Source organism: Pogona vitticeps, chromosome 2 (genome assembly GCF_051106095.1).
Source record: "Pogona vitticeps strain Pit_001003342236 chromosome 2, PviZW2.1, whole genome shotgun sequence".
NCBI classification, from domain to species: Eukaryota; Metazoa; Chordata; class Lepidosauria; order Squamata; family Agamidae; genus Pogona; species Pogona vitticeps.
In genome coordinates this window covers 293,996,414-294,024,049 of record NC_135784.1, presented here as the reverse complement: position 1 = coordinate 294,024,049, position 27,636 = coordinate 293,996,414, and the positions used below count along the sequence as shown (strand labels likewise).

Below are 27,636 nucleotides of genomic sequence, written 5' to 3'. Positions count from 1 at the left end.
GATACTACCTTAATCAACCACTGCCACCAAGCCAAGCTGTCTTTTGGAGGAAAGAGAAGAGGGGACTAATGGTTACAAGTTGCACCAATTGGTGACGCAGTGGAGCACCTCCTCCTTGAAGAAACATTAAACCATTCAAGATTTTGAGCTTCTGTCTGTTCATTCAAAGCTATCCAGAATACTGTGTTAACTGTATTAAGATGCATAGCTATTATATTAGAGGTGGCTAATCTATGGTCCTCCACATGTCTCTGAACTCCAACTTCCATCTGACTCCTCAGCCCAGACAGCCGCGTGGGGGCTATCGCTGCACAAGGTCTGGACAGGCACAGGCTCACCCTTCTACCTTGTGCATCTGACCCCTCATTTTATATATCCTACATCACTGGTTCTTAACCTTGGGTTACTCAGGAGTTTTGGACTGCAACTCCCAGAAGCCTTCACCATTAACTCTGCTGGCTGGGGTTTCTGGGAGTTGCAGTTCAAAAACATCCGAGTAACAAAGGTTAAGAACCTAGGTCCTACATCATTAACTGCCTGTAGATATTCATAGTGAGAAGTAGGCTGTGGAGCCTGGAGAGAAGATGAACCTGGGAGTAAGTCTGAAATCCCTGAGGGTTGTAACATTTCCTCTCCAAAGAATTACTGCCCGTTTCTCCAGCATTGCAAGGAAGTGTCACATGTTTCCATGCTGCACCAACAGACACAGTTCTTCTTAGTCTAAGACCAGGGGCACCGCTCAACCGTGGACATCCCAATACAGTCTCCTTTTGGCTCCGGGCGATGGGCTTATGTAACTGACCTGGGCCTGAAAGATAGAAGGGGCTGGGAGCCCCTCGGATGCTTCAGTCCACCACTCCATCCTGCCTCCTTCTCCTCCCTCCGGTCTCCTTCTCCAACCTTCTCCTAAGTTCTCCCCAGCTGATCCCATCTCCTCTTGCTCTTGCCCCACAAGCACCTGGGCTGCCCCCTTGTGGCCAAGCCCTTGTCTTGCGAGAGACAGGGATGGGGGGCTTGTTGCCTCCTGCCATTGCTCTCAGAAAACTGTACTTTAAACAACTCACCCTGGGGGTTCCCCCGCCAAACAACCCCCCCCCCAGAAAAAGTCTACAGACTTTCTGAAAGATTGGTTTGTTACACCTGACCTTTCTGAAGCAGCAGAAAGAGCATCTTTTTAGAAAAGCCATCGTAAGCAAGAGAGCCCAAAAGACGCAGCGACTCTCCTCCAAACAGTCTCAGCCTTTCTGCTACACACAGGGTTCCATGGCAGTTTAACCAGAAGTTCTGTGTATTCGTTCAAACCTGGACAGAATTCCGTGTTGCTTGAGTTCCTGCTTTGTGATCTGAGGGCATGGATCATCACACAATTAAACAGATATAAGATATTAGGTCTGGTAGTGAGTCAGGGTTTTGTACATTTCACCAGGATTTATTTCATTTTATTTTTAAACAATAATGCTTTGGAGGAATACAAAGAATGGAGAACACATCTTAATTTATCTGTTAATCTCCACTGAATATGATACTACCTTAATCAACCACTGCCACCAAGCCAAGCCGTCTTTTGGAGGAAAGAGAAGAGGGGACTAATGGTTACAAGTTGCACCAATTGGTGACGCAGTGGAGCACCTCCTCCTTGAAGAAACATTAAACCATTCAAGATTTTGAGCTTCTGTCTGTCCATTCAAAGCTATCCAGAATACTGTGTTAACTGTATTAAGTTGCATAGCTATTATATTAGAGGTGGCTAATCTATGGTCCTCCACATGTCTCTGAACTCCAACTTCCATCTGACTCCTCAGCCCAGACAGCCGCGTGGGGGCTATCCTTGCACAAGTTCTGGACAGGCACAGGCTGCCCCTTCTACCTTATGCACCTGACCCCTCGTTTTATATATCCTACATCATTAACTGCATGTAAATATTCATAGTGAGAAGTAGGCTGTGGAGCCTGGAGAGGAGATGAACCTGGGAGTAAGTATGAAATCCCTGGATGTTGTAACATTTCCTCTCCAAAGAATTGCTGCCTGTTTCTCCACCATTGCAATGGGGTGTCACATATTCCCATGCTGCACCAACAGACACAGTTCTTCTTAGTCTAAGACCAGGGGCACCGCTCAACCGTGGACATCCCAATACAGTCTCCTTTTGGCTCCGGGCGATAGGCTGATGTAACTGACCTGGGCCTGAAAGATAGAAGGGGCTGGGAGCCCCTCGGATGCTTCACTCCACCACTCCATCCTGCCTGCTCCTCCTCCCTTCGGTCTCCTTCCCCCAGGCTTCTCCAACCTTCTCCTAAGTTCTCCCCAACTGATCCCATCTCCTCTTGCTCTTGCCCCACAAGCACCTGGACTGACCCCTTGTGGCCAAGCCCTTGTCCTGCTAGAGACAGGGATGGAGGGCTTGTTGACTCCTGCCATTGCTCTCAGAAAATTGCCCTTTAAACAACTCACCCTGGGGGTTCCCCTGCCAAACACCCCCCCCCCCCAGAAAAAGTCTACAGACTTTCTGAAAGATTGGTTTGTTACACCTGACCTTTCTGAAGCAGCAGAAAGAGCATCTTTTTAGAAAAGCCATCGTAAGCAAGAGAGCCCAAAAGACACAGTGACTCTCCTCCAAACAGACTCAGCCTTTCTGCCACACACAGGGTTCCATGGCAGTTTAACCAGAAGATCTGTGTATTCGTTCAAACCTGGATAGAATTCCGTGTTGCCTGAGTTCCTGCTGTGCCATCTGAAGGCATGGGTCATCGCACAATTAAACAGATATAAGATATTAGGTCTGGTAGTGAGTCGGGTTTTGTGCATTTCACCTGGACTTATTTCATTTTAATTTTAAACAATTATGCTTGAGAGGAATATGAGGAATGGAGAACACATCTTAATTTATCTGTTAATCTCCTCTGAATATGATATTGTCTTAATCAGCCACTGCCAGTAAGCCAAGCCGTCTTTTGGAGGAAAGAGAGGAATGTCTGAGGGGACTAATGGTTACAAGTTGCAACAAATGATGACGCAGTGGAGCAACTCCTCCTTGAAGAAACATTAAACCATTCAAGATTTTGAGCTTCTGTCTGTCCATTCAAAGCTATCCAGAATACTGTGTTAACTGTATTAAATTTCATAGCTATTACATATATTAGAGGTGGCTAATCTATGGTCCTCCACATGTCTGTGAATTCCAACTTCCATCTGACTCCTCAGCCCAGACAGGCGCGTGGGGGCTATCACTGCACAAGGTCTGGACAGGCACAGGCTGCCCCTTCTACCTTATGCATCTGACCCCCCCCCCCCCCATTTTATATATCCTACATCATTAATTGCATGTAAATATTCATAGTGGGAAGTAGGCTGTGGATCCTGGAAATATGAACCTGGGACTAAGTCTGAAATCCCTGAAGGTTGTAACATTTCCTCTCCAAAGAATTGCTGCCTGTTTCTCCAGCATTGCAATTGGGTGTCACATATTCCCATGCTGCTCCAACAGACACAGTTCTTCTTCCTCTAAGACCAGGGGCACCGCTCAACCATGGACATCCCAATACAGTCTCCTTCTGGCTCCGGGCGATGTGCTGATGTAACTGGCCTGGGCCCGAAAGACAGAGGGGACTGGGAGCCCTTTGGATGCTTCAGCCCCCCACTGCATCCTGCCTCCTTCTCCTCCCTTCGGTCTCCTTCCCTCAGGCTTCTCCAACCTTCTCCTATGGTCTCCCCAGCTGATCTGATCTCCTCTTGCTCTTGCCCCACAAGGACTGGACTGCCCCCTTGTGGCCAAGCCCTTGTTGTGCTAGAGACAGTGATGGGAGAGCTTGTTGACTCCTGCCATTGCTCTCAAAAAACTGTACTTTAAACAACTCACCCCGGGGGTTCCCCCCTGCCACCCCCCCCCCAGAAATAGTCTACAAACTTTCTGAAAGATTGGTTTGTTACACCTGACCTTTCTGAAGCAGCAGAAAGAGCATCTTTTTAGAAAAGCCATAGTAAGCAAGAGAGCCCCACAGAGGCAGCTGCTCTCCTCCAAATAACCTCAGCCTTTCTGCCACACACAGGGTTCCATGGCAGTTTAACCAGAAGATCTGTGTATTCGTTCAAACCTGGACAGAATTCCGTGTTGCCTGAGTTCCTGCTGTGCCATCGGAAGGCATGGGTCATCGCACAATTATATAGATATAAGATATTAGGTCTGGTAGTGAGTCAGGGTTTTGTGTATTTCACCAGGATTTACTTCATTTGATTTTTAAACAATACTGCTTGGGAGGAATACGAGGAATGGAGAACACATCTTAATTTATCTATTAATCTCCACTGAATATGATATTGCCCTAATCAGCCACTGCCAGTAAGCCAACCCATCTTTTGGTGGAAAGAGAAGAGAGGAATGTCTGAAGGGACTAATAGTTCCAAGTTGCATGAAATGGTGACACAGTGGAGCAACTCCTCCTTGAAGAAACATTAAACCAGTCATGTCCAACCTTGGCCCTCCAGATGTTCTTGGACTTCAACTCCCAGCCATCCTGGCCAGTAGAGGTGGTGGTGAAGGCTTCTGGGAGTTAAAGTCCAAGAACATCTGGAGGGCCAAGGTTGGACACCACTGCATTAAACCATTCAAGATTTTTAGCTTCTGTCTCTTCATTCAAAGCTATGCACAATACTGTGTTAACTGAGGCACCAACTGCCTTCCACCCCTACCCAAGTCAAGCTACAGAGCAGCCCAAGCTAGCCATGTTATTTGAGTGTAGGAGGGAGAAGGTTCCACCAAGTGTCTCCTTTCCTTGCAGCAAATATGCATTAACAAGAAATTAAATAACTAACAATATTTGAGGTGGATAGAGAGGCCTGCATGCAAGGAACATTCTCTTCTTTCTTTCCTCCCTGGTTAATGATGGCTGTTTGTCTGCTGTTTCTCAAGGGGATGAAATAGAGGTGCCCGTTTTCCTCCTCCTCCTCCTTGTCTTGTGTTTGACCAGAGCAGGCAAAGCTATTGTACCAACCTATCCAGCACCTTCAAAGGCCAGCCCAAGACACTTTGCCACCCGAGGAAGGCTGGCACTAAACAGAGTGTACAAGGGCAGGCTCAGACAGCAATGGGGTGGAGGTGGCAGGGGTCACAGTGCACCCGTTTCCTGGTTATTTGAAAGAGATTCTCAAGAGCGGGGATTCTCAAGAGGCTGAATCCCAAGCCTTAGCTAGAGTTTCTCTGCTCTCGCATGTGCACCTAGCATGACATCTTCCTCTTTTCCTCCATATTTAAAAACAACCTTTCCTCAATCTGTGGCAGCAGTCATCAGTCTTAGTCAAAAAAGAGAAAGAAAAAGGGCTGCCTTCATTCAGAGCCCCTATTCCCACCCACCCCTTTTTAGGCATCAGTTGAAAGTCGGGCGCATCAGCTTGTCTGATATGACCTGAAGAGCTTGGACAATTTACTGTACTTTTTGCACTAGTGCTCCTAGAGTCCCCTAGCTAAATGTAACCACTGGAAGTTGTTATTCTCAAAAAGAATCTGAAAAACCAATTGCAGGGTTTTCAAAGAGACACAGTGTAGTAGTGATGGGAGATTGCAATTATCCAGATACAGTATATCACAGAAGTGAGTACAGCCCCTCACATTTCATAAATATTTTAGTATATCTTTTCATGTGACAACACTGAAGAAATGACACTTGGCTACAGTGTAAAGCAGGCGGTATACAGCTTGTGTAACAGTGTAAATGTGCTGTCCCCTCAAAATAACGCAACACACAGCCATTAATGTCTAAACCACTGGCTACAAGAGTACACCCCTAAGTGACAATGTCCAAACTGGACACAAAGTGTCAATATTTTGTGTGGACACCATTTTTTTCCAGCGCTGCCTTAACCCTCTTGGCATAGAGTTCTAGAGATTCTTGCCTTCTCATGAGGTGCATAAAGATAAATAGCCTCAGTTTCAATATTTTTGCCTCCAGAGATAGTTCAGACTTGATTTAATCTAAGATCAATTCGTTTGTCATTCTGGCAGTCCAGGGTATCCAAAAAGCTCTCCTCCAGCACCACATTTCAAATGAATCTATTTTTTTCCTGTCAGTTTTCTTAACTGTCCAGTTTTCACATCCATATATGGTGATCAGAAATAGGATAGTGTGGAGGATCTTGGTCTTTGTCTCCAGTGACGCATCCTTACAGAACAGGTACATGTCACCAAACATTTACAATTCAAACCTTCAACTCTTGTGAGTTCCAGGTAAATATTTATTTATTTATTTTATTAGATTTATACCCCACCCATCTAGACCATGGTCTATCGTGTTTCCCCGAAAATAAGACAGGGTCTTCTATTAATTTTTGCTCCAAAAACATATTAGGGATTATTTTCAGGGGATGTTTTATTTTTTAAAGGTTCAACAATCTACATTTATTCAGATACAGTCATGTCATCTCCTTCTGGTTGCTGCACAAGGGTGGAGAGCGGGGTTTCACTTAACGAGGGCTTCTGTTTTGGGTAGGGCTTATATTACGAGCATCCTGAAAAATCCTACTAGGGCTTATTTTCAGATTAGGTCTTATTTTCAGGAAAACAGGGTATTAAAAACACAACCTGAACTAAATTTACAAGAAAGAATCTAAAACAAAATAAAAACTGGACAGCAGTAAAAGTTGTAAAGATTGTCAGGGGGGCTCAGTTGCTATAAAACAAACACACCCAAAGCCATTAAGTAGAAAGACTGATGGATTGGATTTCAGATAAAGTGACACCACAAGAAACCACGGTCTGTTTTGCTCAGACATGTCACCCCCCAAAATAATCAAGATAGCATCAAAACTGCTGCCTAACAGCATCAGAAACACACCCTTCAAGTTTAGACTTAGATCTCTCCTGACAAATCAATATGAGATTTTGCAATCATGAAGTTTAACTTCTGTGAGGACCTCCACTTCCTATACACAAAATATGTATCCTCTAACTGAAATCAGTGGAGCCCAGATGTGCTTAATGCTGGCTTGATTGTGCCTAAGTAATGGACTTTTATTTCCACATGAGGTATTCTCCCATGTTTCCTGTTTCTGCAGGAAACGATTATTCCCAGTCTTTTGGCTCTCCCTCTTGCTCTCTTTCTCCATCTCATTTCTTGTGGGTCAAAACCCAATTATGAGATGGATGGACTCCCCAAAGGAAGCCACAGGCTTGAGTTTACAGGGCTGTTGAGGACATGACATTTTGGAAATGGGGTCACCATAAGTCAGAGGTGATTTGATAGCATGTATCAACAATAGTAAGAACAGGTTAAAAAAAAACACCCCCCACAGATGACTAAATTTGGGTTTAGTGTTTTTAGTTGCTGGTGCATAGTTTAAGTCTAAAAAAAACAGATGCAGCCCGAGTACTGAGTACTGGTACCTCAAAATGCCAGATGCAGGGGAGTGGTATCAGGAGACAGGTATCTAGTTGTCTCGTGTTCCCCCAGAGGCACTGTGAGATACAGGAAGCTGGATTATGGTCCCTTGGGCTGATCCAGCAGGGCTCTACTTATGTTCTTATGTATTTCACAGAAAGGAGCATGAGCATATTCTTCTTTCATTTTTGCAGAGCAAGATAGTATTTGCCAGGAGTAAGAAAAGAAAACACAACATACAAACTGATAAGAAAGCATTGTTTCAGATTCCACCCCTCCACCCCCATGAAACTGTCTAGAAGCATGGGAATGCATCTACTTCTTCTGTCTGCAAGCACATCTACCATTATAATTTGCACTGGCAAATTCTGTAGGTATTCAGAAAAACAAAACATGCAACTCTGGCTGTTTGTCATCACAATTCAACAGACTGTAGATGAAATTAAGGGAATCGTGTGTGTGTGTGTGTGTGTGTGTGTGTGTGTGCGTGCGTGCGCACGTGCGTGCGTGCGTGCGTGCGTGCGCGCAACTCATAACCGCCCTGCAGAGAAGACATAAGATGAAATTCACATTTAAATCAACTGTATAACAGAGGCAGAATTTACTGTTTGCCATACTAATTATTAAGTCAGAGCAAAATGAATCTTCCTGCTTCGACTGAAAAAGAAAGAAGCTGTTTGCAGATAAGGCTTGTATCTTGCGATCTCCCAGCCTGATTCTCAGAATGTTACCAGCATGAGGACAGACATTGTAGTTTTCTATTAGTACTTTCTTACTATTTAAAAAACCCCCTCAAAAACAAAACAATAAAACAAATAATGAACAAACAAGCAAAAAACACGCCACACTAAACCAAACCAACCCCCCCCAAAAAAAATCTGTTAAGGAAGATGGAATAGCTGCACAGAACTTTAGGAGCCATTAATTTGGAAATACCATGAAGAAGAGAAGGGGCAGTGACAACACAGAGCCTTTTGTTCCATGTATAGGGTTGATCCAACCAACCCACAGAGAGTGTGACTAGTCAGCTAAATTATCCCAGCTTGGATCAGTCTAGTAGATCATGCTACACTGGGTTGCTTTGGGGTGAATTATGTTATTTGGGGAGATTCTTGCATCCACATGCAAGGATAGTCTACAACTTCAAGAAACCCTGTTCAGCATGATCAAGGCTTCTTTTGTTGTAAAAGGGAAGCTTCCTATTTTTCAGGCTTGGTAAAAGACTTAGGCAAAGCATGAAGAAGGAAGCCATTTAAGGATCTTGAGAAAGGAGAAGCTTTCCCTTTACATCTTCCTTGCCACTCACCTTTGAAGGGGGAAAGAGGGGAAATCCTGAGTTACAAGCCAACACAGATGAGTTAGCAACAGTTCAAAAGGAATGCAACATTTCCTCTCTTGCACCCTCCAAAAGCAAGTGGCAAGGAAGCTTCCCATTTCTTGATTGTTAAGAGCATGAGCAAAAAGCCAGCCAGACAGGCATTTTGGTTCAATCCCAAGGATCACACAGGCTGGGACCAAACCAAAATGAGGCGATTCTACTCATGCATGCATGTATTTATTTAAAATATTTGTATCTCACCTTTCTGCTCAAAAGATCCACATGAAAAAGAGTAGCCCCTAACCTAGAGCCAAAAAAGCATAGGTAGGAACACTTGGGGGACAGGGTGGTTTGCACTAGCATTTATGCTATCTGATGACTTGAGAAAGGGCTGAACCAGCCCCAACCCCAAGTGTGAACCAAACTGCAGGACAAATCACTGCATAGTTGCACCCAGAATGAGATGACCTTCAAGTCACATGGAAGATGTTGTCTCATCACTACTGCTGAGGGAGAATTCAACTGTCAGTCCAATCAGGTTCCTATATGGAAGCAAGTACATCCTGTTTGTCACCTCAAGCACCCGAAAGTCTTGATAGAGCTCTCTTGTGCTTCCCCAACTGTATCCTACTCTAACCCTTTATTTTTCAGTGTGGAAATCTACCCCGGCAATGACAAGAATTATGAAAATAAATTATTTGTGCTGCTGATCCTGGAATGGCAATGGGATTAATGTTGCAGCTCACAAATCACATCAAAATCCATAGGCAGGCAATACCTTTTTTAGGACCAACCAAAATTCTACAAAAATGTGCAAGCTTTCAACATCTTTGGAACTCTTCTACTAAGAACTTGTATGTTCCTGTATAAGTATAGATTCTGTACTGTTGGGTTCCAGTACTTTTGCTGCCGTCCAGATAGTGCAAGGCTTGATCTAATGTGTTCCATATTTTCCCCCTGTCTTTTTGTGTTATTTGTTTCTGCTGCCGGAATGGTTTATTTTGTTCTGGAGTTTGTTCTGGAAGGATGGAGTTTAGCATTATGATGCATTTAATGGCAATTCCGATGTCAGAGGTTCTTAGTAGGAAGCTGTCAAGTAGCTTCAAAAATCAGCAAGGAAGTGAGTTTGTGAGTTTTTCCTGTGCCCCCAAAGATTTCCTGAAGAGAAACAAGTGTTTGACAGACATGGCTTCTTACTGTTCATTTGGACATGAATCCCAGTAAGTCCTGCTCTCCTGCTGAAATCAACCGCATCTGACTAGGGCAGATTTTTAACCCCCATTTGGGAAAGATCTACCCTAAGGAAGCATATTCAGGAATTGCACCAAGCTTTATTTTTTTCGTAAGTGGAATCCTTCAAAAAGTTATTTCTGGGATTAAATTTATAAAATACATTATAATGTTAAGCTATAAAAATAACTTTTTCGCATCTATACACAGATATTAGCACATGTAATTTTATTCAGCTCAGTGCTCTCCTGTCCTTTTTCTTGGGGATGCGCGTCCTTCTTGGTTGTGTGCAAGGCCACACCCTACTTCTCCATGCAAAGAAAGGCTGGGTATGTTAAATCTATTAAATTTATCTATTTTTTTTTTTAAAAGCAGAAGAGTCCTTCCAGAAAAAAAAAGGGGAGGGGCAAATATGGAAGCAACCGTTGAGGGTTCTGGGGTAAAGAGCATTTTTAAAAAAACTCTTGTCAAAAAAGGCTTCTCAAATTCAAGGACTGAAAACTAGCAAACTCAATCAACCCAGGGATTCAGATTTCTGTCAAGAACTTCGCCCATTTTGGGTCTACCCAAGCGGCGCATGCGCTCACCAACAAAAACTGTGCTCCCTCTCGCACAGTTACCTTCCGCCCTCTCAAGACTCTGGCACGAATGACACGAACAAACCCCCCCTCCCCGTAAAGAGAACGAGTTCCACAGTGCGCAGGCACGACACGTTTTTCCCTCGCTTGACCGGCTTGAACAGCCCTCGGCTGTTTTTCCTGTTCGGCGCCTGCGCGCGCGCGCGCGAGCGAGAGAGTGGGTAGTCATGGTGACGGGACGCGGAACGCTGCCCAAGCCGGTCTCGAGCCAAGTCCGCGAGCGGGCTGGGAGCCGGCGCCGCTCGCGGCCATGACGGACATTCTGTGCGATTGGCTGAACAAAGAAGTGAAGCTCTCGCGGACGGTGGGTGAGTCCCGGGCAAGGCCGGCGGGGTGGCTCCCCTCTGGAAGCGCCGGGGAGACGAGGAGAAGGCGGAGTCCGGTCCTTGCTTCGACATGCATGGAAGAGATCGGGCCATATATAGGTCACAAAAATCAGTCCCCCCCCAAAAAAAATTCTAAGATGTAGTGCTGTAGTTTGTTTTAAAGCGTGCTGCTTTTATTTTATTATTTTATATTTTTATCTTTCATTTTCATCTATTTTATTTTACTTTATTTTGGCGCAAAAGGTTATTCGAAAGGTATTTGGTTTCCAAAAGGGGTAGCTGCGTTAGTCAGTTTCACCAGAAACTAGGAAAAACGGCCCTTGAGAACTTTGAAGCTGGTTCTTCTTGAAGATGACACCCTTTTGGAAAAAAATTCTATTTTGAGATCAACCAAAGCTCCCCAAAAGCATGCATAGTTCTGGCGTTTTGGTTGGTCATCCTAATCAAAGTTTGGTTCAGCTGTGCCTTTTATTTCGGTTCATGGGCCAACACAGCTATAATCTTGTCTTTGTTTAAAAGTAAAACGGCTCTTCACACGCGCTCAGAGGCACTGTTTAGTAAATTCTAGGCTTGAATCATTAGCTCTGCCATTAAAGAGGTCTAAGAGACTCATCTTTATGCCCACCTTGGGCAATCAGCCTTGAGATAATGAATGTGATGACAGGAATGTTTTCCTGAAATGGCAAAATAATAATGATTATTGACAATAAAAACAATGTTCGAAAATTGATCATAGGTCTAAATAGAATTTGTGTTTGGAATAAGGAAATGAATAATAATAGTCAGTCAGTGTTAATAATACCAGAGAATGGCATGTCAACTGCTTCAGGGGAATTCCATACAAGCTTCTTGTTTTTTTTAGTTCTGAAATTGGGTTCTTGAAAGCTTTTGGATTTGAAAATGCAGTACTCAACTTCTACAGAATGGCTAGTAGAATTTGTTCAGATCCAGCGCAGAGACAATGGACCTTAACGTGAGAAACATAAAGTTTTCCTTAATAATGAGATGACAGGAACAATTAAAATAGTTGAATATATTTCTAAGCTGCTTCATTTCTTTATATTACTTTGGAATCATTGCATCAAACCAGAAAAAGATAAGTGCCATCGTCTTAGAACTGCAGGGCAGGAAGGGACCCTGAGGACCTCATCGAGTCCAGCTCCTATCAAGGAGGCACAACGGGGAATTGAACTCCCAACCGCTGGCTCTGCAGCCAGGGAGCTAAACTGCCGAAGTATCCAGCATAATGTGGCATTGCACATAGTTAACCTATTAAATTTACTACTGTTAGGTATGGTGATCATGGCCAACAGCTTACATATACTGTATAGAGAAGAAGGCTATCTGTGGTTATCCCTCATGATGGCTGTTTATTACCTCTGGCATCAGAAGCGCTATGCCTTACTGTTGTGGAGACAGGATTGCACTTCTGCCCTGCTTGTGGGCTTCCCATAGGCAACTGGTTGGCTACTGTGTTGGGGGAGGGGGCAGCAAAGTGGCCACATTAACAGAAATGGGGGCCCTGTCTTGAATCGTATGCGGTGCTGTTTGTGAAGCTGGACTTTCTGATCAACCTGGCTCACTCATCCACGCACATCTTCCCCCCCCCCCCACATGGTTCTTGTTTTGAAGATGACAGAGCACTGCATGATTCTGGAACAGCTTGCAGAATGTTGGCAATAGAACTTCATTCAGGTTTTACCTCCTAGGGCTCAGCTGAGCATTCTGTTTTAGATCTTCGGGTTTCTGAAAAGCTATATGCTGGGTAAGGGGACTTGGTGGAAGTGCAGAATTCTTGGCAACAGAATGCAGGTCGTTTTCAAGAATGAAATGCGTAGTATTGGAGGCAGAATTGGCATAGGGCTCTTTTTTCCAGAATTGCTGAGTGTCTTCAGTGATGTGAACAATCATGACCTATGGGCAGCATGTGCTGCTCTCCTTCATCTTTAACACTCCAAAACTCACTGCTCTGGTATTATTTTTAATTGGCTCCCTGTTCGAGTCAAAGAAATCAGTAGATTTTTGTTGCTTCAAAACAGGTGAAAGATTTATTGGTGCATTTAACAATAAACGAGTGTCCACAACATGATCTTGAGGCTTTTCTCCTTCTGCCAACGGGTCTTGAAGGGGTTTCCAACCTTCAAACAGGAACGGATTTCCACAACTGGTATTCCATGGTCCCGGTAAATCTGAAGGGACCCAGTCTCTTATGGTCTGCCCCATCGAATCTTCCAACAGGGGCATCAATCTCGGGCATAAATCCACAGGGTTCGCGTCTCGGGGTCTTGATTCTCCCAAGATCCTCCCTGTACCTCTTCCTCCTCATCTCTCTTATTCTCCATTCTAGTTCTCTCTCTACTCTCTCTTTCTCAGCCTCCTCCTCCACTCTCTTGCCTCGGCTTCTCCCCAATAAGAGGGTCTGGGTGGAATCTCTCTTTTCCTATAATCAGCCTCCTCCGCTTTAGGCACTTTTAGCCTCTCCCATGACCCTGTCCAGAGATCCTCCATCCACACTCATTCCCAGCCTGGCGGCAACTGCTCTTCCTTCCTCTTTACCTCCCCTATTCCTGCTTCATACTCCACCCTCTTTTTCCTCTCCTTTGCTGTCTTTTCCTCCTGAACCACCTCCATCGTTATTTTCTGTGTCTTTTCACTCAGTTCCTCTATTTCTGTCTCTTGCTGAGCTCTCTCCATAGGTTCTGGTGCTGGCTGGGGTCTTGACTCCTTATCCTCGTTGTGGAGGAGGGATGGCTCTCCGGCAACTGGGGTATCCCTCTCGCCTTCTGTCTCACAGGGGGGCAATGGGGGGTGAATCCAATGATCCCCACAGATTCTCCACTTCTGCCATGGTTGTTACCTGCCATGGATGTTATTTGCAGTAACAAAAATATATGTTTTTCAAAATAGTAAATGAAGAGGACACTCTTTGTTTACTATTTTGAAAAGCATATATATTTGTTACTGCAAATAACATCCATGGCAGGAGTGGAAAATCTGTGGGGATTGGATTCACCCCCGTTAGCCCTTACTGGCACAGAAGGCCACAGGCCCTCCTTTCCCAGCCTGTACTAGTTTCCTGAGCTAACATTTATTGCTGTTGCTTCTGCTGATCTTAAGCCATAGGTAGACATGATCACATTGCAGTGGAGATTCAAAGAAACAGCATTCAGGAGATAGCATGTTGATACAGAGAAATCAAGTCAGCAGATCTGAGATAAATGGGTTTAATCTATTATCTAAGTCTAGACAAGATCAACTATTTTTCATGAATAAGGTTGTCAGGTTCAACCCCTGTTGTTTTTAGTTAGTGACTGGGAAAGAAGTAGTGATAAAGATATCCTTTTGCTTGAGATCCACAATAATGAATTAATTATAGTCTGGTGCTATCAAGTCAATTCTGATTTATGGGAACCCTTCTCAGGGTTTTCTAAGTATTCAGAAGTGGTTTACCACTAAAAAACAAAAACAAACCCAGCCTTGTGAGCTGCATTTGCTGTAGCAATTCCAAATTACGTAGAGCAAGTCTGAGTTAATACCGTAAGGAGACAGATATGCATATGTACATCTGTGTAGTTCCCCAAGTGGAGGCTTCTTAAGTGAAATCCCTAAGGTATACCGTGTTCATTCTGATCTACACAACAGTCCCTTCACATCCCTGAAATTCCCATAGGACAAAAGCAGGACTGGGGGATTTTCATCAGCTAAGATTCATGTGCAGATTCAAAGGACACAACATAGCTGAGTTTCTTCAATTAATAAGGACTCTGGAGGACAGACATGGAGTCCTCACAGTCACAATGTTTATCTAGAAATTCTGTTGTTTCGAATATCAACCAGTCTGGGTGTTATTTTTCCCTTCAGGCAAAAATATCACAGAGACTGAGGAACTCTGGAGCTTGAAACAGAATGATTACGGTACATTCTGCTCTTTGCGGTTGTCGGTGAGGCACTTATAATAAAAATGTCTAAATTACTCCTTTTATCCAAAGTTTTCCTGTGCAGCATATTGACTAAAGCCTACCAGGTTTTGTTTGGCATAAACCTTTGTGGACTACAGCCTACTATTTTAAAAAAAGCGATGTCTTCAAACATGGAAAATTGAAGAATTTGGTCCAGCATGATTTTAGTTCAGTACTGTTTTTGTTTTTGTTATTATGCACTATCAAGTCATCTCTGCCCCATGGTAATCCTAAGTATGAGCAATCTTCAAAATGTCCTGTTTTCAACAGCTCTGCTCAGTTCTTGTAAACTAAAGCCTGTATGTTCCCTTAGGCAGCCCTATTTGGTCTATCTCTTTTCCTGTTACCTTCCATCATTCCCAGCATTATTGTCTTTTCCAGAGAATCATGCCCAAAGTAGGAAACCAAAACCCTCCAGAGATGGTTCAGTCTTGATTTACTCTCAGTTTTTCTGGCAGTCCAGGGTATCTACAGTATAAAACTCTCCTCCAGCACCATATTTCAAACAAATTCATTTTTTCACTATCAGCTTTTTCCCTGTCCAGCTTTCACACCATACATGGTAAGCGGAAATAACAGTACAGTATAATAGTGTGGGTGATGTTGGTCTCCAGTGACACATCCTTACACTTGATGATCTTTTCTAAGTCCTTCATTGCTTCAGGCATAAGGGAGAGATGTTTCTCTGTCTCTTCTAGACATTGCAACTGCAGAAGAAGAAGAAGCTACAGGAAAACTGCTTTTACTCCACAATGGCTACATATGAATCAGTTTGTATGTCCAAACAAATAGTGATATTTGCAAACCTAGAAGCGTTTGCAAAAGACAGTGATGTAAAGTTTGATTATTTATTGCATATATACCTTGCCTCTCATAAGAAAGAAGTGCTCAAAGCAACTTACAGGTATAAAACATAAAAGTATTAAAAAGTGAAATCATATTTATCTGTGAAATCAAGTAAAACCATTAAAATTAACTATACAGTGTTGGACATGGACATGTGCATATTTTTCTACATGTTTTAAACAGGTCAGGTCAAAGAGTCTGGTGTCTAAACATTTCCCTAAGAGCCCTACAGAACTTTGTAGACCTCTTAAGGAAAAGAAGCCTGTGTTCATCACACCTGGCCTTTATCCTATTTAGGGTTAGTTCCAGAATGAAATCAGACAATCATTTTCAATCATATCAAAATTCACCTTTGCTTTTTTATTTTTAATGAAATCAGATCAGGAGTCCTTCCCCAGAGAATTTTCTTCCGGTTACCTCATTGGAGAACTTCTAAACAAGTTTGAGCTTCAAGATGATTTTGATCAGTTTTCACAAAACAGGTGAGTAGCTTTAGTCCGGTTCTAATGACACGCAGTGTTGTGTATAATGCACAGTAGTTAGTATTGAATAGGGGCAGCTCCAGGTCTGGGTGGGATGCTTAGATGAGATGACCTTAGTGGATTTCCTCTCCTTCTTACCAATTTCCCTGCCTTGTTTTCTGAGATCAATCTATGCTGTCGTCAAAAGTCACGAGCACAAAGCTTCTGCTCTTTCTCATTGGTCTCCTGTTACGGCTTGCTTATTTGAAGAGAGAGTAAGTGAGCAGGTAAGGACACTGAGAATGAGGAAAAACAAGGCCAAGGGGCATTGGGATTAAGGCATGAGACTTAGTAGATATCTACAAATGCTGATCTTGGAAGCCTATCTTAATAGGTTGAGAAAATGACTTCCGTTTCACCAGTTTTAATGTTTGCAAATTGCTCTTTCCAGAACACATTGGAATGCTTCCCATGTCATGCTGAACCAGAATTTAATGAAATATGAATGAACTGGATATTGCCGCTGTGAGCCTTAGCATGCCATGTTTTCCTCTCCTACTCCTGCAGAATTGGAAATAATGCTTTAGCACTTTTATTGAATCTTGACTTACTGAGTCATCCCAATTAGAGCTCATGGTATAAATAAATTCTGATTCATTTTGAAACGGGTCACCTTTAGAAGATAACTTATGAAGCTCACCTGTTAAACCAACCAAACAGATCAGGCAAAAACAAAAGAAAAATAAAAGATAAAGAAGACAAAAACATTTAAAGAATAACTGCTACATTTTAAGGTGAGCTTTTGTGGACGAGTCCATTTCCTCAGACAGCCCACAAAAGCTCATATGAAAAAATAGCACTTAGTCTGTAAGATGCCACAATATTGTTATCGCCTTTAAAAAATATTTTCTTTAACTTTTCTTTAAAACTGCTAATCAGACAGGATGCATTATAAACCACAACCTCCACTAAGATGGTATAAACACCTGATCAAGAGGAAAAGTGAAGCTAAAAGTTACTAGAGTCCTGGTCATGCAGGAGGAGAAGGGAATGGTGGGCACCCCTGTGCACATCCCACTAAACCATGATTCAGTGGGACCTGCAAACTGGGTCCTCCCTAGTGCTGGAACATGAAGTATTGTTTTTGATTTGAGGAAGAGAAGCTTGGCAGCACCACATGAACAAACTATCTACAGTAGTCCAGTATGATCTCCATGTATGAATCCAGCAAGCTGCAAATAATTTAGCAGCTATAGACTTCAATGAGATACACTTTACTAATGTAGCTTGAATCTAATATATTGGCTATGGTTGCCCCAGAACTTTGATTGTTTGTTATGCAGTTTATGTTTAGCTATGTTATTACCACCACACCACTGAGCATTTTTATTGAAAGTTCTTGTGCTTGCAGATAGGCTTTTGGGAAGACTTTCATATTTTGAAGTCAGCAACGTAAGGACTTCTTTATTTTGTGACTTGCACTTCCAGGCTTGCCAGTGCAAAACTTAACAACTTTTCTCGAATGGAACCCACCCTGCAACTTTTGGGTGTGCAGTTTGATCAAAATGTGGCCAGAAACATCATGACCGAACAGCCTGGGGCTGCTACCAAGCTTATATACCAATTGTACGTGGCTCTGGAGAAAAAGAAGAAAGCAGGGCTCACTGGCGTTGCCATGGATGCCATGAGACCTTCAGCTCACGCAAAGCTGAAGGGCGTAGGAACTGAGATGTATCGAGAGGTGAGTTCGGTTTGCTAAGGACACTTTTCTAATGAGAGAGTTTCTTTGGCATATAGCGTATGAGCATGCCATTTCTGTTTGTTCTGCTTCATTTTTTACAATGAGATGTGTTTATATGTGTTATTTTTTATTCCTCTCCCTCATCAGAAAAGGATGTCCGCGTGCTAAAGTTTCCAAAAGTAAGATCTAGCAAGATCTTCTGATGTTATCTCTGATTTAAAGCCTGGAAAACCCCTGGCATAGAACTGATCTGTTCTTTGCAGCCTAAGAGCCTGTTGCATGAAACTGGAGCTCTGCTTTGTATCTGGGAGAGCTGTTGTACTGGACTTTATTCTTTAGTAGACACCTTCGTGGCACTGAACTGTAATTTGTAGGATATGTGGGAAAATATCTAAATCAGTAAGAATTATACATTTCCATAGCCCCAGCAGTGGTTGGAACACAGCCCCTAAGATCCTTCCCTAATTGGAATTTGGCTGAGCTGGAAAAGGTTCCCTATACCTGATACAAAAGATATGCTGATTTAATCGTTTACTGATATCACACTTCTATACTGTGTCCTATGCCTGGAGGCCTATAAAGATGTATAGTTTTTTGGGGGGAACACTGCCTCCTTTCTGTAGATTTTGGTATCAAAAGGATGTATACTTTTATAAACTTTCAGGACCCGTCTTTCCAAGGTCAGGTGGGCCAGAAAGATCAGAATCTCCTTAGTGAGGGTGTCCTTCTTGTAGAAGCTCCTTACTCTACTGTTTTCCAGAGGCTGGCTGACAGCTCATTGGTTTTGTTCCAGGCCTACTGGGAGGCTCTCATGGAATTTTAATACTTATGAATTTTTCACTACCATGTAGTACTTTCAGTGCCAATACAAACTCCAAAAGAAAAAAGTGTGTGAGTGAGTGACATACTATATCAGATGGATCAATTTTCCTTTAGCCTCTGGGTAAAATTTAGAGAAAAATATCAGCATGTTAGCATTTCACTCTCCCCATACCACAGAGGCAGAGTGCTGAGTCAACTGTAGTTTCTTTGTACAGTATTGCCTTTCTAAGTAACTCAGATAGTAACATATCGAACTTTAGTGTTAAAGTGACATGACACTTTGAGATGGTTAGATACTGTAAATATTTAGCATTTTCCCTGGTATTAGAGAATGCTAGTTGATGAGCCATAGGTGAGCAGATGCAATGCAATTGCTATGACTGAACACATTGCATATGGAAGTTCACAGTTTCAGTCACTGATATCTCCAGTTAGAAGGGGCAGGTCAACAAATGATGGGCAAGGTCTTTTTCTGCCCAAGATCCTGGATAGAAACTACCAATCAGAGTACACAGGGCTGGGCTAGATTGAGCAGAGTTTGGAATATATATACTTTTGGGGACTACAGTTCCCAGAATACTCTGGCCAGTGAGCATGACCACTGGCTTTGATGACTAGAGAATACTTGATTAGAGGGCCTACTGTTCTGACTCCATATAAGGAGGATTCCTATATTTCACTGTAATATATAATCAAGGTGTCTTCATTTCATTTTAGCGCCTTAAATCGCTTGTGCCACGTCAAGCAGATCTGTCACTCCAGCAGATTTCAGACAACTTTCACAACAGAGCCAAGAATCTGGAAAACAAGATAGCTTCTATGCAGTTTTTGAAGCAAGAGCAAGAGAAGAAAATCCAAGATGAAAAAAAAGCTCAAGATATGGAAAAGGTGAATTGCTAATTTATTTTTTAGTTTCTTCACCAAGGCTGCAGAAAATGTTTTATCAGTTGGTTCATATTGAAGCTTGTGGATTTCCTGGTAAAGTAAATGCTTTGAAATTGCAATCTTATTTGGAAACAAGTGTCATAAAACTCAGTGGGAATTATTTCTGAGTCATTGCGCAAATGATTTTGTTATTGGTTGTAAGGAAAAGAAATTATAGTCTTTTCATTGAATTTCCGTTAGACCAGGAGGTTAACTTCTTTGGTGTTTTATTGAAGTTGGTGCTAGTGAGTAATCCAGAGGGATTTAATTGCTGTACGGTTGATGGGGCTGGTATTCACCTTTTCAGTGGATGAAATTTTTGACGTTCTTCCTAGATGCTGTTGGAGAAGAAGGACCTGCTATTACTTACTTTTATTCATGTGATGAATCTTTCTGCTTTTCTAGAGGATGGATCTCAGCTAGGTTTACTGATGCTTGCCTGGCAGGGAGTTGATTGTTGTAGTGCATTTTTAACAGAACAACGCTCGGACAACTTAGAAACTACATAGTGATAAATGCTACAGTTCACCTCCTGATGTGAGGAGCTTTGCAATAAAACATAGGTTGCAGAGCCTGGAAGTGTTACCTTTTGGGACTATAATAATAATAATAATAATAATAATAATAATAATAATAATAATAATAATAATAATAATAATAATAATAATAATAATAATAATAATAATAATAGTTATTTCTAGCCATCAGCTCATTCCTCTTTTCAATGGCTGTTTAGAAACTTGTGGAAAAACGAAGACAAAATGAAATAATGGCTAAGATTCAAGCAGCTATTATCCAGATTCCGAAACCAATGCCTCAGCACACTATCAAAGCAATAGAGGAACAAAAATTACTGAGAAAGAAGAAGGAGGCAGAGGTAAGTTTTGATGTTCTACAACTGTGTTTCTTTGAAAAGTACCATAAGCAGTAGAATGCATTGTTTATTTGATAATCTGGCACTGCATTCTAAATGCATTCAATAGAAGGGAAGCATTGCTTTATCTGATGTAGTAAAATGATGTTTCTAGTTTTATTCACCACGTATCTATATTTGAACCATAATACTTGAAGGCTGTGTATATATTTGCATAAATAGGAGAGGTATTCTTGTACAGTAATGATGTGGTCAGATGGGGAAGTAATTTATATTTTGGACAGCTCATAACATAGAATCATAGAATAATTGAGTTGTAAGGGGCATATAAGGCCATCGAGTCCAACTCTCTGCTCAATGCAGAAATCCAAATCAAAGCAGAAATGACAGAGGGTTGTCCAATTTTCCCTTGGATATCTCCAGCATTGGAGCACTTACCGTCTCCCGAGGTACAGCAATTGGTTCTATTGTCATACTACTATAACAGTTATGTTTTTCCTTGTATTCAGGCTAAATCTGTCTTCCTGTAGCTTGAACTCTACATGCCCTGCACTCTGGGATGATCAAGTCATCTGTAGGACTACCTTTCAAATATTTGAAAAATGCTTTCATGTTTCCCTTCAGTCTTCCTTTCTCAAGGCTAATCACACCCACTTCGTTCAGGTCCAATGTGAGCTGGTTCCTAGGAATGACATGAAGCACGGGAGATTATGGATCAGCCTTGCCCTGATCCGTGCCAAGTTGAACTTTTTTGGTCTAGCAGCAGGTCTATTCTTTTTGGGCATCAGGCTGCATCAATTTCTGCATGAACAGAATAGTTTTGACTTGTCAATTTTGTGCACGGTTATCTAAGTTGCTCAAGTCTAGAAGGAGATAACACTAGTATGAGTGGAAATATGCCTTGCAGGTTCTAATTACAGCTGGATAAACTTAGTCTGCTGATAACGCTCTCTGCTATTTCTCTCCCCTGAAAGAAGGAAGGATAGGCCTGTGTTACTTGCATCAACCCATGTCACTTCCATGTACATTTTACTCATCATTCCGTTCTGGTTTTGCATTGCACTGCAGTTTTGAAAATAAAGGTTTTGAATGTGTATCATCACAGCAGTGCTGAGAAAAGGTGCTTCTTTTACAGGGGTTGGGGCTGAAGTTTTTCTTTTCTTTTCTGGACAGCATCTATTAGAATCTCATCACCAACATAAGCATACTGGCAGGAGATTTCTCAAAGTTCATGCACTTTTTCCAAGCTGCGATTCACATATTAATATGCCAAGAGATCTTGTCATTTATTAACATGTAGTTAAAATATACTTCCTTGTGTCCTAGAACACATATGCAGAAATTAGGAAATTTGAGAAGCAGATGAGAAAAGAAAGTGTCGTGCCCACCAAGCTTACAGAGAGGTAAGTAATTTCCTTTCGGCAAATTCATTGTTTCTTTCACTGTTGCATTACATGAAAAAAGAAGCAAGCAAGGGTTTTCTAGTCCTGAAATTGCCTATCATCTGGTTACTAAGCACTTTTGCTCAGTAAACACAGTAAAGATTAGACTGAACTAAAAGGTTTATTGATGGGCATACTATGTGCTCCCTCTCCCCCCCCCCCCAATTGAAACCGTGTTGCCTTAATTGCTTCTAGGAGTTGCTTACACAGATGCCTTTCCATTGTGCAGTAGGACTCAGAGTTTACAAGACTCCCCAGCTCCCCAGTCAGCATGACCAGTACTCATGCTGGCCAGGGGATTGTGACACTTGCAATCCAGAAAAGCAATCTTTCCAAACTCTGGTTAGAGTGATACACCCAGTTTCAGGATCATAGCATATATTCCTGTTCCAGTATGCAGAAGTGTCCTGTAATTGCTGCAAAATATCAGCTCTAGATTCTGTTCAGAATGTCCTCCTTCTGCAGTTCGAATCATGGGGGGCGGCAGGGGCGGGAATGAGGCTACTGTCCTGGCTTGTTCATTTGTGTCTTCATTGCTTGTCTCCACAGTCCTCCACCTGTTGGAGGAATAATCTTCCTCTGGAGACGTTTCTGATTTGCATCTCTAAGTCTAGTGTGGCCAGATTTTTCTTCCCTTCCTTCACATACTCTGAAAACCAGGTCTAGAGTGTTTGCCAGCCCTCTAGAGCAGATTTTGTAAGCAGATGGGGACGGTAGTGGGAAGGAAGGGAAGCACCCCCTCCTAGTTTCACTGGCAGAAGCTGTTTCATTCCCACAATGACACAATTCAATCCTGCCCAGATTGTGCAAGGTTCCAAACTGCAAGAGGAGCCAGTGCCTCATCTAATACAAGATAAACACTTCTGTTGTATAATATGGCCTCAGGCTCAGTTTGGTGTTGAAACTGGATAGCTGAGGTGCAAGACTGTGTAACAATCTGTACCATAATAAACAGCCTCACTGGAAGAACAAATCAGGGCAACACGTTCATGAATGCACTCATTTGAAAGATCTTGTGGAAAAGATTTTAAGATTGGCTAGATATTCCATTGGATGTGACCTAGTCCCATCCAAGTCCGCCTCTTAACCCAAAGAGAACAAACTCTGTGCCACATCTAACTTGTCTCCCCATTACTTTTATTTCTTCCCACCCACCTCTACCTCATGTCCCTTCTGCTCCCTCAGTTGTCTTCTTAACCTTTGATGCCAGTAAAGTTGTCATTGACCGATGCTTGCTTGGTTTTTATTTAGTCAGTAATAGCTATGCTTCACTGGAGTGGCTGAGGCTAAATACTTTAGCTATTTCTGCCCCAATCCAGCTTGCCACCTCTGCTGATATAGTACTGGTTTGTAACTGAAAGCAAAGTGCAAAAGGGCCAGTCATATGCCCAGAGTCATGTCTGGTTTGACTTATATTGTAGGGTCAACCTAGATGTTAAGGGGAATATGAAGTCCCTGCAGTGGACATGATGCCCATCCTATGATGAGTTTTTCTGAGAGAGCCATACCTCAGCAGTCAGACTTGCAAATTAAGCCTATGTTTATCTTTCGGTGATCCATCCCAAAGCAGAGCACACTAAATACAATATATTGTATATAGGTGAGGAAAATCACATGCGATGACAAACATACATACAGTACAGTATTTAACTACTTTAGGGAGTATCTCTTCTAAAAACCATGCTAACCCTATCACCTAATTTGACTTGTAATATTTGTAGGAAGGTAACCTCCTCCTTCTATAATTGTTCTTTGCATTTTCTTCATCCATGGCTCTGTTGAGTTCTACCTGTGAAATGCTTCTGGCACTTCTGTACATATGAGGGAGAAGCAAAACATATATGTGCATGTGCATGCGCGGTTGGAACTTTGGGCTGCCAGGAATTCCATCATTGTAAAGCATGGGGAAGGGGAACTTATATAAGTAAAAATAAAAAAAAACAGAGGCCTTCCTCCTTTCTTTTCTTTAAACAATTTTTGCTGCTGGTGTCACAGAAGCATGCATACAGCGGTTACAGACTATCTTTACCTTCAGTACCTCACTCTAAGGGAGGATGTAATGTCATGGCAAATAATGTCTTCTTTCAAAGCTAAGCATTGAGGGAGATGAGCCAGGATTAGGCCGCAAAGGCTGCAAGACAGTTTCTGAACTGTCACATCTCCCTACCTGTTACATTACCTTGCAGAGGACTGATTAAATTAGTAGTGCCATGAAAGTTCTGATGAAGATGTGATAGAACAGACAGGAATAGCTTCGTTTTGTCCTTTCTATGAAACCTGTATGTAACACTTCATCTTTCCAACTACTTTCTTAGCATGATGCAGGTGGTAGCGCATGTTCAAGAACTAGATGCAACAACCCCAGCCATTACAGAGCTGTTGAACACATACTCAGATGATGAATATATCAGGAAAATTCAGAAACGTCTTGAGGAGGACAGCTTTGCACGTGAGCAGAGGGAAAAAAGACGTCGGAAGATGTTAAGAGATCAACTGATAGCCCATGAAGCACAAGAAGTGAGCTTGATGTGCCCCCTGCCTAACTTTTAGATGATGTTTTGATATTCTTGCATTGATTTGCCAGTTTGTACCATGATGCACAAAAATAAACCAAAGTTAGCTGTGTGGCTGGGTTTCCCTTCTCCAAAAATCCTCAGCAGAATGTATGTTTATTGTGCATAGTTGATTCCATCCTATGGAGACCTTGATAGGATTTCTGAGGCCAGTGAGATATTGAAGGAATAGTTTTACCAGTACAGCCCCACCTGTGGGGGTTTCCTGGGCTAAGGCATGGATTTGAACTAAGGTCCCTTCAGTCCCAGACCAACTCCTCATGGGAAAAGCCTTCTGTGCCAGCTCCACTGACATCATCCTGGCACAAGCCTCTAGGGCTGATGGACCTCACCTCTGCCGGCAGAACTGGATCTGAAGAGGCAAAAAGTGGACGCAGAGGAAGAGCAGGGGAGAAGCCAAGTTACATCAGATCCAACCTCCCACCAGCCCAGATTGGTCAAGGTCCGGGTAGTCCTCTAAGTAATTTCCGAGGTGCCTTGGTTTGGAAGGATTTGGATTCAGCACAGCTTCAGTTGGCTTAGATTCAGCTCAGTCGGTCCTCAGTCATCTTTGTTAGGCAGGATTGTACTTAGAAGAAAGCCATCTCTCATGTGCCTTACAAGTAGATCTCCATGGGTAACACTGTTCTCAGATAGGCCTTTCTTAAAAATCTTAACATCTCTGGAGAGAGGCAGAAGAAGAATCTGAATTTCTTTCTCCAACCAGCAGGCCCTTGACACAATCTAAAACCAGCTCAGCACCCAGCAAATGGTAGTCCTCTGTACAGTGCAGTCTTGTGCAAGTTAGGTCTTCTTGATTTATAAATACAGGTGTCTGAACCCTACTGTATGTTTTAATTTTTGACCCACATACAGTGGTGCTTCGCTTAGCGATGTTAATTCGTTCTGAAAAAATCGCTGCTAAGTGATTTCATCGCTAAGCGAAACGTGGTTTCCCATTGAAATGCAATGAAAACCGGATAATCCATTCCAACAGGAACGAATTGCCATCCTTAAGCGAAAATCACCCTAGGAAACATCGCTAAGCGAAATGTGGTTCCCAAATTGAAATGCATTGAAACCTATTCAGTGCATCTCAATGGGGGAAAAATACAACAACAAATTAAAAAAGAGTCAGAACAAAGTCAAATTTGGTTAACAAAGGGTTTATTAAGTGCACTTTATGATTTCAAACATTTTAAACAATAAACTTTAACTTTATAAATAACAGAAAAACATTTTAAAAACAGAAAACATGAGGCCGTTTAAACCATCGTTAAGCAAAACAGGGGACCCAAAATTTAATTGCTATGCGAAGCATGGTCCCAACCATCTCTAAGCGAAAATTGCCCATAGGGACCGTCGCTAAACGAAGCGCAGAAACGCTCTGAAAAAGTCATCGCTAAGCGATTTCATCGCCCGTTAAGCGAGGCACCACTGTATTTATTTATTTATTTATTTAATTTATTCCCCGCCTATCTGGTCATTGCAACCACTCTAGGCAGCTGGAGACATTGGTAGGAGAAATAATTTAAATATATTTACTTACACTTGCTTGAAACTACGGGGCCATGCGTGCTGCTTTCTTTACCGCACACATATCTAGCAACCTTCCCTCCAAGGTTTGATATATATTAATATAGTAAAAGGCTGGAAACAGGGAGAGGTTACTATTGTATTCCTTTTAATTTTAGGAGGCTTATAGAGAAGAGCAGTTAATCAACCGGCTGATGAGGCAATCACAGCAGGAGCGAAGAATTGCAGTGCAACTCATGCATGTACGGCACGAGAAAGAAGTGATGTGGCAGAACAGAATTTTCAGAGAAAAACAGTTTGAGGAAAGAAGGCTTAAAGAATTCCAAGAGGCCCTTGACAGAGAGGCGGTAAATAGTCTCCTTTTCGTCATCATCCTCTTCTTTGGTCTATCATTCTAAAGCCTCGATGGTCGATGGGTTGGACTCCATGGTCTTCTTCTTTCCTTTCCTTTGACCCTCTTTGTTTTTGTTTTTTTATAATGGACAAATGGAATAAGTTCATCTTGATTTTAATTCACAGCTTGGAAAAGTCACCTTTTTGAACTTCTTCCAGAATCCTAAACTAGCATAGCCAGTGGACCATTACACATATATTGTGGCTGCCCAGAATACTTTAGCGGGGAGATTATTTTGTTGTTTTAAAAAAAATTGCTTTCAGTGAGCAATCTAGACTGTGGGGTGAAAGGCCCTTAAGTTGTTTTCAAAGAAGACCATGTAACTATCAGGAGACAATAAATTTAAAAATATTTAAGTCGCCTTGGTGAAAGAGAATGATACACATGCTCACCCATGTCCATGTCTACTGCCTTCTCACTATCACTTTTCCTCTAGAGAAAACTGGACACATTTTTCTTTTTTCAGCCCTTTGTCAGAATTAGAGGACATAAAGGGAAAATAAAACAACATGGTAGAAAGACTGGGGAAGTATGATCTTCTAGGTGTTGATAAACTACCACTTCCAGAATTTCTCACTATAGAACTTCTGGTGGGGACTGATGGAAACTGGAGTCCAGGAAGACCTGGAGACTCATGGCTACTGGGAGTTGTAATCTCAAAAGTAAAGTTAAAAGAAGCAGGCGTCTTTAAATTTCGTGGCTGCTGTCACCATCTGCAGTGATCAGGGAGCCCATGAAAGTAAAATCTGTCACTGCCTCCATATCTTCCCCTTCTATTTGCCAGGAGGTGATGGGACCAGTGGCCATGATCTTCGTTTTTTGATGTTGAGCTTTGGACCATTTTTTGCGCTCTCCTCTTTCACCCTCATTAAGAGGTTCTTTCATTCCTCCTCAGTTTCTGGCATCAGAGTGGTATTGTCTGCATATCTGAGGTGGTTGATATTTCTTCCGGCAATCTTAATTCTGGCTTGGGATTCATCCAGTCCTGCCTTTCGCATGATAAGTTAAATAAGTTAAATAAGCAGGGAGACAATATACAGCCTTGTCATACTCCTTTCCCAATTTTGAACCAATTATTTGTTCCATATCCAGTTCTAACTGTTGCTTCCTGTCCCACATATAGATTTCTCAGGATCTTTTGCAGTATACACAAGTGCTAACGCAATACACCAACACCAGGGCATGTTTTAGTGCAGCTAGCACTT

At 42.3% G+C, this 27,636-nt stretch overlaps 1 protein-coding gene across 4 annotated transcripts in view; it reads left to right on the top strand.

Annotated features, from left to right (window-relative positions):
- Nucleotides 1-10,684: 10,684 nt before the first annotated feature.
- Nucleotides 10,685-27,636, top strand: part of SPEF2 (sperm flagellar 2) — an 87,747-nt gene continuing 70,795 nt past the window's right edge. The window contains exons 1-8 of one of the 4 annotated variants that reach the window (XR_013541151.1): nucleotides 10,685-10,862; nucleotides 16,065-16,167; nucleotides 17,635-17,887; nucleotides 19,427-19,597; nucleotides 20,370-20,510; nucleotides 21,834-21,910; nucleotides 24,265-24,466; nucleotides 26,196-26,384. Coding sequence is in view for 3 of the 4 variants with exons in the window: in XM_078384495.1 (XP_078240621.1) it covers nucleotides 10,805-10,862; nucleotides 16,065-16,167; nucleotides 17,635-17,887; nucleotides 19,427-19,597; nucleotides 20,370-20,510; nucleotides 21,834-21,910; nucleotides 24,265-24,466; nucleotides 26,196-26,384 (1,194 nt within the window). In the remaining variant the exon portion in view is untranslated. Of the gene's footprint in view, nucleotides 10,863-10,905; nucleotides 10,980-16,064; nucleotides 16,168-17,634; nucleotides 17,888-19,426; nucleotides 19,598-20,369; nucleotides 20,511-21,833; nucleotides 21,911-24,264; nucleotides 24,467-26,195; nucleotides 26,385-27,636 lie in introns of those variants that run through there. The other 3 variants (XM_078384495.1, XM_072992842.2, XM_078384494.1) reach the window with 3 other exon arrangements.